This window comes from Pagrus major, chromosome 4 (assembly GCF_040436345.1).
Source record: "Pagrus major chromosome 4, Pma_NU_1.0".
In the NCBI taxonomy this organism is placed as follows: domain Eukaryota; kingdom Metazoa; phylum Chordata; class Actinopteri; order Spariformes; family Sparidae; genus Pagrus; species Pagrus major.
The window spans coordinates 4,304,883-4,317,010 of NC_133218.1; the positions used below are offsets into that span (position 1 = coordinate 4,304,883).

General features: G+C 40.2%; 1 protein-coding gene across 4 annotated transcripts; it reads left to right on the top strand.

Annotated features, from left to right (window-relative positions):
- Positions 1 to 782: 782 nt before the first annotated feature.
- Positions 783 to 4,536, top strand: senp8 (SUMO peptidase family member, NEDD8 specific). Of its 4 annotated transcripts, none has more exons than XM_073464624.1 (2): positions 783 to 1,066; positions 3,139 to 4,536. In XM_073464624.1, exon 2 carries the CDS (start codon positions 3,166 to 3,168, stop codon positions 3,829 to 3,831), a length of 666 nt encoding a protein of 221 aa, XP_073320725.1. In that variant the 5' UTR covers positions 783 to 1,066; positions 3,139 to 3,165; the 3' UTR covers positions 3,832 to 4,536. The 4 variants fall into 4 exon arrangements, with proteins under 4 accessions (XP_073320725.1, XP_073320728.1, XP_073320726.1 ...); XM_073464627.1 differs by lacking the exon at positions 783 to 1,066 and adding an exon at positions 1,086 to 1,110; XM_073464625.1 differs by lacking the exon at positions 783 to 1,066 and adding an exon at positions 1,157 to 1,346.
- The last annotated feature ends 7,592 nt before the right edge of the window (positions 4,537 to 12,128 follow it).

Consider the following 12,128-nt stretch of genomic DNA (forward strand, 5'->3'; position numbering starts at 1 on the left):
CTCCAGATGCAGAGGCAGCAGTGTACAGCATCGATGTGAAATGACATGTCACTGAGCAGCAACTCAAACTTTTTTTACAAGCTCTCACAGCACACACGTAAACACACCACACACACCTCTGACTGTGCCTAATTCATTCAACAGAAGCACGGACTGAGACCAAACACACCTTGAAAGCACTGCGACTGAAACCCATCCTGCAAAGCAAATGAGTGGAGATTAAAAGAACAAGTTTCATGATTCATTGAGGCTGCTGCTTCCAGCCCGGAGCAGCAGCCCACCACACCGCAGGGTCCAGCTCCCAAACATCACACTCTTACCTCCAGACGTGAACGCTGAAGTAAACCGGAGGTGAAGTTTCTCGTCTCTTGTCAGGCTGGTGTGCAGAGCCGCAGAGACACACTTGTAGCCAGACAAAATGCCTAAGTCTCTATTTAATTCCCTGCATTCCCGCTGATTTAATTTGTTTCCTTCTCCCTCTCGCCGCTCGTCCCCGCACAACTCCTCGAAATTCAAGTCCGCGCAGGATAGTTGCGCATTATTATTTTTTTTATCCGTGCGTGTTCGCTGTTCGTATGAAATAATAAAAAGCAGTCCTTCGCAGCTCGGTGACGGTCGCTGAAAACTCTACTTCGCCCTGCTAATCAGTGCGGCCGCTCACGTACGCGCAGCGGTGCGCGTTCACGACGCTCCTGGGCGGGGAGAAAATACAGGGGGAGGACGGAGACACACACACACACACACCCCTACCACCAGCACCAGAGCTGCACTGTGAGGTGAGCTTAGCGTAGTGGCCGCACGGGGTATTGCAACTTCCGGGTTCATCACAAGTTCCATCACCACTAACAACCATGTTTTAGAGCTGCTTTAAACGATGGACACATTTTTTAGAGCTCTAAACAGGCTTGAAGAACTCTAGTACGCATGCTCAATGGGCCAAGCGTGAGAAAATATAGGCTTTTTTGGCCGTTGTGAGCGATTTTTGTAGGGGACGTGTGGGGCGCCATCTTTGTCGCTGTATCCAGGTCTACATAAAACATCCATGGACGGAGCGACACAACCGGAAGTAAGCAGTAAATAACACAACCTTTTTTATAAGGTGGTTCTATTGTGAGTTTATGTAAGAGTGTCGTGTTGATTTTTCCATATGTATTTCTCTTGTATAACCGCTAACTGTGAAGCGTTCGTAATTTTTTCAACCCCTGTAGATAGATACACTGTCGCAAAACGTTTAACGTCACCCTGCAGCGGTTTACGGTAGTCATTGCAATGAGGGACAAGGCTGCAGTTTTCGTGGTACTTTTTATTTGAATGTGTCTCTTACAGGTATGGACACTGGATCAACAGTATGTATTTTAATTTGACACTCCATAGTGTATGTTCTACAGGCTACCATGAATGTTTAGCGGTGTTGTTAAGCGTCGTGTGATGGTGAAAGTGGTGGTTAGCTAGCTCATGCTAAAGCTAAAGACCGTTTCAGCAGTGAGCTGCCTGTTGGCACAAACAAGGAGCTAAACGCACTGCAGTAATGTGACACTCTGCAGTGGCATTACACAGACACTGGCACCCTGTAGTTTGTCAGTTATGGACCATTAAACTCCATTATAAATATTTGAAAACATGTTTAGATACCAGTCGGCTATTTCCAGGTAACGTCCCTCAGAAACGTCAACGATCCACACATACTGAGTCAAGATGGAGCCAAAACTGGATCCTTCTTTTAGCTCTAGTAATGTTAAAGTCTTATCTGTTACTGTACGTTTGCTTTGAGACTGACTGCTTCATCATCCTGTACTCTAGTTTCTTGCACACATCCATTTATGATCAATAGTTGTCATCATCATGTTCAGGTTTTGTGACATGGCGCAGTAAAGTGTCCTTTTCAAACTGCAACTAATTACACAAATGTTTCTCTGTGAAAAAACAGACTTGGACCAGTGCTAAATATTCTACTGATGCAAATGACAGTTATTTTTTAATAGTTAAATCAGTGGATTCTTTTTTAAATTAATCTTTGGTGTGTAAAATATGAAGAGAGTCTGGGTGATGTGCACTTTAAATAAACTGAAGTTGAAGTCAATGGGATGGTCCAAGAACTGAAATGATCCCTTCAGATTGCTTGTTTTGTCTGATCTACAGTCCAGTTTGATTACTTTTCTTATGACTTATTGATCTACAACCCAATGCAGCTTGATGATACAGAGCCCCCCACAATGGCAAACAAAGGGCTTAATGCAACTTGTTTGTAATTTTGCACATACTTTTACAGCTTGCTGTATTTGCAATAGTTTACGTCACTATGTATGGGTGTACAAAAGCTGTGGGTGGATATCAATTTGCATTTATTTTCGTTGTTTTATTTGTTTCTATCATATTTCAAATAGCTTAATTGACGGCACCAGGCAGAGACATAATGAACCCACTATTTCATTGCATTACTGACTTGTTTATTTCTGCATATGACGATAAAGTCTTGAATCCTTTGAATAGAGCTGCAAATAACATACATTTTCATTATTGATGAATCCTTTGATTACTTTCTTACTTAAAGAATTAATGTTTTTCCGCAAAATTTCAGGAAGAAATGAAAAATTCACATCACAATCACCATTTCCTTTTTGTACCACCAACAGTTCAAAACCCGAAGAGATGTAGTTTACAGTCACATGAGACAAAGAAAGAAGCCAATTTTCATAATTAGGAAAGTGGAATGGAGAATCAACTATTAAAATATTTGATGATTGACTAATCACACAAATGCACAATTCATGAAAATATGAAAAACAATATGACAAAGTACAATATTTAAATTGCAAGAAGCTTAATTTATTTGTTTAAGGTAAAAAAAAATGTGCAAAACAGCATTATAATGAAGTACTGTAGTGCTGCAGAGATGCCTTGACCCACAAATCTTGTTCTCCAGATGTAAGAACACGTTTGTTTGGTATGGTACCCAACGGATATGACATCATCTTGATTTTATTGGGGTTTTTTTCAGTGAATATTAAACTTGATGCATAAATTATCATTCTCACTAGTCGTCAATCATATCACAATTGCAATATGTGTCAAAATAATTGTAATTAGATTTGTTTACTGTATCGTGCAGCCCAAATTAAAATCTTCTGTTTGTTTCAGTCTGACCCTCTCTGACTGTGTTGGAGGATGGACCCTGTAGTGCTGAGCTACCACGACAGCCTTTTACGGCGCTCTGATGTGTCTTTACTGGAAGGACCTTACTGGCTCAATGACCAAGTCATTGGTTTTGCCTTTGAGTACTTTGCTGCTGAGCGCTTCCGAGTCCTGGGGGAAACCATCATCTTCATCAGTCCGGAGGTCACTCAGTTCATCAAGTGTGCCTCCTGCCCCGATGAGTTAGCTATATTTCTGGAGCCGCTGGATCTCGCCTCTCGTCACTGGGTCTTCTTAGCTGTTAATGACAACTCAAACCAAACCGCTGGGGGATCCCACTGGAGCCTCTTGGTCTACCACCACAACTCCAACCACTTTGCCCACTATGACTCACAAAACGGCAGCAACTCACTGCACGCACGGCGCATTGCCAGCAAGCTGGAGCCTTTCTTGGGTGCAGGGAGAAAAGCGATGTTTGTGGAGGAGCCGTGCCCCTCGCAGCAGAACAGCTATGACTGCGGCATGTATGTTATCTGTATCGCTGAGGCCTTATGTGAGAAGGCCAGGGTGGAGGGCTCGCCACGCCTTCCTGTGCAAATCATCACCCCGGCCTACATCACCCAGAAGAGGGCTGAGTGGTGCAGACTGATCCAGAGTCTAGCTCAGAGTGACCTCTGCTGCGCTCTGTCTTTTCCTTAGCACGTTGATTGCCCTCTCACTATATGCAGAACAGCTGTCAGCCTCTACATATCTACTGCTGGAGCATCTGAATGCACTCCTTGAATACCGTATATAACTATATATGAAGTATATTTCTATTACAGTCTCTTATCATATTCCATTATAGAAACAAGTTTGAAAAGATAAAGCAATGTCCTGAATCTTTAATGATTCATTGAACTGTTGGTGTCATGTTTATTCCTTGTATATGTACAGCAAAATACAATATGTAAACAAGAACACCAGCATGCCTGTAAAAGGAATTTACTCCCTTGTACATATTTAGAGATGATGGAGAATGTGTCATGTAGAAGAGGCACAGACTTTTCATTTCTCCGTTGTTTTATTTTGGAGCGAATGTAGAAATGTTTACACAGATTATTGCTCAGGGTCATTTTAAATGAACTAGAATTGACAATAAGAATGTGAATCTTAATTTTGGCTCCGACTTTTATGTTACATCTGTTCCAGTCATTCTGTCTATTCAGCTGGAAACAGATGTCTCCAACTGCATACTTTTTGTTTGGAGACATTTTAATGCACTGTGTGCGGTGAGTGTTTATGGGACAAAGGGCAATGTAGAGTGGTGGAATGTAAGTTATGTTCTGACAAAAGGCAAGTGTCAAACTCAACGTTTGTTGATTGAATAAATTCTACAGTTGTCACATTTTGATGACAAAATGATACATTTGATTTGTGGGTTTTATTTGAGGTCCCAGCTGTCTTCTCATCAAATTGTCATGCATGTTAATATGTTCACATTTTACTAAATGTATTTATTATTAAGAATGATGATAAATACATGATTACCTTGCTGAAGAATTCGATTGTCAGGTCATACATTTAAAGAAGCATAAATGTGGGACAGAATAATTTTGTTGAACGTGATAAAATAATTCCCATAAGACTGAAATCTGTAATTAAACCTTTACTTCTAGGCTGCAAAATAATCAGAACCATCAGCATTGAGCACCTTTTAATTTTATGGGTATTTTTACGTCCTATAGACAAAAAAATAAAATGTATCAGTAATAAATGATGAAAGAAAAACTGCCAAACATAATAAATAATGAAATTATTGTGACATAAATCAGGCTAAATAGACCGAAAATAAGTAAACAACACTAAGAATCAGACAAAACATTCATAAGAAACATGAAGGAACTTGACTGCTTTGCAATAGCTTATAATTAAAACATTCGTTATTGGAAGGAAAAATGATGAATTGCAGCAAATTAAAGCTAAAACACAAAAAACTGTAAACTACTTTGTGTAGTAGTTGCAAGAAGTCTATTCAGACAGCTGAAACAGAGATTTAGTTTTAAAAATGATTTTATGTTCATCTGTAAAAGGAAACATATTTTCCTTTCCACTGATATCATTTCCATAGAGTCCCAAAGCAGAACGTGGGTAGAAGCACAAAATGTCATCCAGCATTGTTCCTTCAACTAAGAAAGTACAGGAAGGTCAAACTACTCTTTATTTACAACTAAACCATTCAGAGTCAGACTGTGGCCTTTGACATGTTTATGAGAGAGCATTAAAATATCAGCTGGAACAGGATTTAGGGTTTCAACATGGACTGACATGTTGAGCACATTTAAACCTGGTCGAGGATAAACAAAGATGTTTCATAGACTTTTCACGTGATTTCAGAAAAAGGGAGAGTGAATGAATATAACATCATTGTCGTGTCTTGTAATATGTAACTGCCGACCTACCTGAAGGGTAATTTTCAAGAGGTGTTCAGACTAAATGAAACTAGACTTAGTTGATTGACCACATAATGTACAATCAGGAATACCCATCAGTAACCGTGTTGCATAAGAAAAGGGCACAATGTCCTGTTCTGGCTCACGGCCCTGCACTGCTCTTAAATTCACACTGCTTGGACTGTTTCCACCCTCTGGCATCCTGCACACATCTACATCCCAAAGGCATATTTCACCCGGAGTAACCAGTCTGACGAGCCGTCAGGGTTTACTATTGTCCTCATAAAATGCCACAAAGCTGGGTCACTCACCACCCAGGCTGCACACTGCATTAGTGAGACAAAGAGCCCAGGGACAGGCACATTAATTTAGATAGATTTGCCTCTAAATGTCCAATTTACCAAGTCCATTCCATGAGAGCTCACCAGGAAACTGAATTTGACTCAGTGTCGTCCCAGGTCTCGACACTAAACCTACAGAAGTGCACTGAGGTTTTGCGTGAGAATCTGAAGGATCATCACACACAGGTACTTTGTTATGTGCTGGATAACTTAAACTGAGCTGCATAAACCTAAATCCTACAAAATCCTGCACCCTGCTCTTTGCTCTTTTGGCAAATAAAACACAGCTTTCTGTGGCATAAAATAAAGCTTCTTAGTATTGGTGGGTTTGTTCTGCACTAAATCAACAAAGGGCTTATCGACGCAAGTTGTCGTAATTAGAGAGAGAAGGCCATTCTTCATCTAAGGGACCCAGGTTTCAGTCCTGTTCCTCACTGTGCATGTTGGTGCAAAGCTATTCAGTGAGCTTCAAGGATGAAGACAGCTCCTGGCCTTTAAACAAGTTTGATAATAGTGGTAACAAACCAGAAAATAATGACATTTCACAAACAATTATTAGACCAATGGTAGCATAATGTAAAATTAATTACTACAACCAAAAAGCGTGTAGGACTGCAACTCTTCCTCCTGGTCTCAGCTCAGCTCTTAAATATTGTAGCATTTCACAGACCATGAAAGACTTGCATTTTACTTGTAGTCTGCCTGTGAGTACTTGACTTGGATATATGTTCAGAAAACTTGTTTGCTGCAACAGGTTTTAGCTCCTCCTGCATTAAAAGCAAATACATTTGCATCTATTTGGCTTTAATTTATGACCATGCATTAGCTGCATTAGTGAACTCACTCACCGCTGCTCTTCATCAGTGCTGTGTGTAATTGTTTTCAGGAGCAGCAGCCAAGGTTTCCCCTCCAGGATCTCCAGGTGGTTCATATTTACTCATCACATTAAACCCCTCAGGCCTGGAGTACACACACATACATACATACATACATACATACATACATAAATGTACACAAACCATACAGCTCTATAATATGAGCTCAGACCTGTCTGTGACCTGAGTGTTGGTTCTTGTACAATACATCCTGTCCTGTCGCACCACATCTGCAACCAACTACAACTTGGAATCATTTTAACTTAATTTACAGCAGCATGCGTGAGAGTCAGCTGATTAAAACAAGCAACAGCCTATCAAGAAGTCCAGACAGACACAGCTACATCCTGGACAGCACTGTTTCCAGGTGTGCACCGTGTCTTTTTTGTTGAGGAGGTGTAAGTAGGTCAGGTCCATATCACAACATCACCAAAGAAATGAAAAGCGAAGGCAAGAATGAGATGCTCCACTGGATGTGCAGCGTGATTCTCCTGAGATAAGGCTCTCTATCACACTATGGACTGTACCTGTGAAATGCAGATGTTCTAGACAAGCTTGTCCATCTCACCTCCTTAAATCAGGTGTCAAACAAGAGTTATTATGTAGGTCAATGATTGTATAAGTACTCATTCAATGTTCTGTCCCATCAGGAAACAGCTGGGAAAATACAAATCTGGAATCAAACAAAGCAGAAAATAAAAAAACTGATTCGGAGGGGAGGATGGAGGTTGCAACCAACTTAACACCCCTCGTCTCACCATCCCCTAAGGTGTCCACTAAAAGCATGAAAGGCCCTCTCTAGAGCCATTGATTTGGAAAATGTCTTGACCAGGGTTGGGGAGGATCCGTGTATTAAAGTTATGTAACTCGATTGCTTTCTGCTACTTTTGGATTACTTCAATACCAAACATAACAAATAAAGAGCAGAGAACTTAAATATCAATGAAATGACTTCATTTAATCTGATTAGCAACTGTGTATTTTGTAAGAAGCAAGGCCGAGCAGTGTGTCCTGTCAAGGCTCCATTAGTCTATGGTTTGATCCCAGCTAACAGTCCCTCAGGTGCTGTCTCACTCGCCCGCTTTTACTTTAAAGTTGTTGCAGATGCACTGCAGGGTTTGGGAAACCTGTAACCAGCGGCTCAGCTTCCTTTATTAACTGGTCATTTCCTCGTCGTGTTTATACAGACAGTTTTGCATGTTAGTGTGTGTGTCTGTGGGAGATTGTTGGCATGTAACCATGATCCTGCTGTATAATGTTAACATGTTCATACTACCATCCTTAGAGCTGATTATGTGAAAAAGTTCTGAATACAGCACAATTAGCCAAAGGGGTCCATGTGTTGTGTTTAATAATGTCTGATAAAGTTAGTATGTTGCCTCTCTGCCATCTCTTATCAGATTGATGAATGCTAACAGGAGCTCAGTGAGAGATTTATAAAGTTATATCAGCAGCTGGTATGAAATATACCTGGAGGTGCTGCCTGTAACACCACATAGCAGACAGATACATATGAGGTCATGTTGAGCAGCAAAAGTAGTTTATACACACTTTATGCAGCTTTGCTGTTGTCTGCACAGAATTTTTTCTGTGTGTACGTCTCAGATGAGTCCAAACAAAAGTTCTGGTTTAATGTGTTTCCTGTGTGTCAAAAGATAGACTTTTAATATCGTATGACTCATCTAAATAGCACTAAGTGTTCTCAGGCCTGAATACATGTGATTTACTTGTACGCAGGGTTGGGATGATTACTTTAACCCTCATGCAACTGATAAAATAAAATAGGTTAAAAAAATTTACTCAGATAAAACTGCCATAATACCATATATTAATATTATGAAAAGAAGAAAATAAAAGAAGAAATTAAATAAACAAAATTACTTATGTTACTAATTACTATTACTATATTATTACTAATATTAATAACGAGAGTGCTGTTTTTGGTGTTACTCAAGACCGCACTGTGAATTTTAAAAGTTCACTTTCCTTTGAAAAAGTCAGGAAACAGATTACCTCAGAATCACCAAGTACATTTATGTTGTACAAGCTGAAATGTTACAACATCTTCAAATTATTCGTTTTTTTGTATCCTAATTACTTAATCCTGTAACATGTATGCCGTTACTCCCCAAGCCTGCTTGTACGTTACAAAGAATCCAGACCCCTCAGGTGATCTGGGACAGGTTTACTCAGTGTTCCCAGGATCAAAAACCAAGCAAGGTGAAGCAGCTTTCAGTTTCTGTGCTCCCCACATGTGGAACAAACTCCCTGAACACCTGAGGTCTGCTAAAACTGTCAGCTCATTTAAATCAGGTTGTAAAACATTACTGTTCACTGTGGCTTTCAAATAAGTACATTCATAACTTCTTTTTAATCTCTGCCTGCCTGCTTGCTTGCTTTTTTTTTGTCTTTTAATTTTTTTTTATTATCTGTGACTATTTTTACTTTTTGTATCCTCTGTCTTTTAAGTACAATTTTAACATTTTCCAAATGTCTTAATGTTTTATTTTTGATGTATTTCTATGTCTCTGTAAAGCACTTTGAATTGCCGTGTGTCTGAGTATTATATAGTTAGCTGTATCAATAAGCACGTCTTGCCTTAGGTGAGGTTTTATTTGATTGAAGGTGTTTAGATCTCAAGGAAACCTGTTTTACATACTGAGTACTTAGAAATATGAAAATAGAAAACTGGACCTGGAACAAATCCAAAAGACATTTCAGTGGAGATAATTTACAGACTCTTCCTCAGCTCGCACCACTAATGGTCTGATTTTTCTCTGAAGTCTGCTCTCACTTTCCCCATTTGGTTTCAGATAATTCAACCCAAGCCTAAATATGCTCTCTGAACATTGAAAAATTAATATCCTTGTTTTGTGTGATCACAGCGAAGGAAAAAAATGATCAAATATAATCTTAAGATTAATGTGTTTACTCTATTTCAGGAGTCTGGCCCACACACTGAAGGACCCTGAGAGACCTGAGGACTTTAACCAAGGCATGATGGAGCTGAGCTTCACCCCTAAAGCTCACTGCCACTCATCCTACAAGTCAGATATAGTTATGTTTTGTGTTGTAAACAAAAAAAGGAGACTGTGCTGACATACTGTATATAAATAATGCCTCGGATCATACTGTACAGGATGATGTGCTTTTAAAGTGTGTGAATGTGCAGGTTCATATCAAATAAGAGAAACACCAGGAAAGTGTGGGAAGCCGGACAGGATGGCGTCAACACTGCCTGAAATCAAAGACTGCAGTAAGTGTCCCGTGTCCTCTTCTCAGACCTTCATGTAGTCATGATGTGATATTAAAGTGCCTCCTCCTCTCCCTCAGTGAGCGGTGGGACTCTGCTTTGCTCCTGCGAGCCCTGGATTCATGAGTTCAGCATTCAGAACTGTGCAGAAAGCCAGTGAAGAAGCAGCTTTAAGTGGAGCGAACTCTGACCTGTATGGTGATCTGACCCGGAGAGGAGAGGTACCTGGTCTCAGAGAGACCAAACAAAGGTCAGTGCCTGCAACTGGGGTGCCAAAATTAAAGGTAGAGTACGCATGTTTTGTCAGTTGCTGTTAAAATCGCTTCTGCGGATGGCTCTCCTCTTCCTTTCCTCCTCCCCACTGCCATGCAGGTTCTCGTCTCCTCCATCACTGCTCTCACCTTCTCTTGAACTAGATAGTGCCTTTCCTTCCCTCTGGTGTTGCTGAGCTGGAGAGTTGGAAAGGATCCTAGCCCAGCTGGTGCCAGTGTGACCACGCCCACCAGCCTCTTGTGATGTAGCCTTGTCTCTGTTTCCTGATCAGCTTCCTCTACCCTCCACTTACGACCAGTCCTCACTTGAATCCTCGCTTTAGCCGTTTGGATCACTTGAGTCACTGTACTGAACCACTTCTTTTGCTCGTTACCTTGAACTCTTCTTCCAAGGATTTCAGGGGCACTTGCAGTTTGCTGTGCGGCGCTACTCAGGCTCTTTGGCAAACCCAACCCATCTGGTCGCTGAGCATCCTCTCTAAGGTCATGACTCTATGCTTTCTGCTGGGTAGCTTAATCTAAATAATACATCATGTTTTAACAGTGAATATTTTGCATTAATTATATAAATCTGCAAAGTCACTAATAACTAAAGCTGTTAAATAAAGTGCAGTGAAAAGTATAAATTATAAATCAGTTTAAAGTTGCACTCAAGGTACACTACTTGAATGGTAACTTGTAACTTTACGCCAATGTACATGTTCAAAAATTTACTTATGTTGCCGACTGGTTTTAGAAGCAACGCATTAAATTGGATGAAAGCTCAATTCAAGCAAATTATGAAAAGTGATTTCAGGTTAAATACACACAGGGTGGGGACACAAAACCTCCACGATGACACATAAAACCTCCACCATGGCACACAAAACCTCCACAAACACACAAAACCTCCACAAACACACACAAAACAACCACTAACACACACAAAACAACCACAAACCTGCACAAAACAACCACAAAGAGACACAAAACAAACACACACTAAACAACCACAAACACTACTGTAGTACAGCAGGTTAAAAGAGCATCAAATGATTAGCCTTGATGCAGAACACTGTTGAACTTGTGTGGCTAAACATCAAGGGAATTGTAGTCCTGTTTGTACAGATCGAGTCTGCAGATGCTTTTTTCTGTTCTTTTTCTGTCTTATTGTGATGTTTTACAGCTCCAACGCCTCAGCTAAGTTTGATACCAGGTGAGTGCAGTTTTTTCCACTATTTTTCGAGTTTTAGAATACCAGACTTAAAGGTGCAATACGTAAGAATTTAAGCATTTAAACATTGAAAATTAACTAAGATTTTCCACACAATGTGAAGAAGTTGCGGTTTTGACGTTATGTCGAAGATGTCTATGTATTGCGTTGCAGAGATATCTACTGAAGTTAACATGCTGGCCCATCCTATCTCATAGTAACACTCAGAGGTACAGACAAATAACTGGCAGCTAAGTGAGCTTACTAGCTAACAGCAGCAACAGTTAGCAGCAACTCTGGTGACATGCTGCCCCTATTTGAAGTATGAATTTGTGGGGTGTCCAGTTCTTACATATAGCACCTTTAATAACCCTTTTTATTCCTCATGCCAAAAGTACACAACAATTGAAGTCATTCAGGTTCTATTTCACAAGTTAAGACAAAAAGATGGCTGACAAATGGAGCCTTGGGACAATATTTCAAATTGGGAACATGCAAATTTGTTTACTAGACACCCTGATTATTATAAAGTAGGAAAAATATATCAGTGGGATGCATGGAGGCCCCATCTTCTCTGCCAACTGGATTCATTTTTATGACTGAGCCCATTCCAGGAGTTATTCTGTGCTGA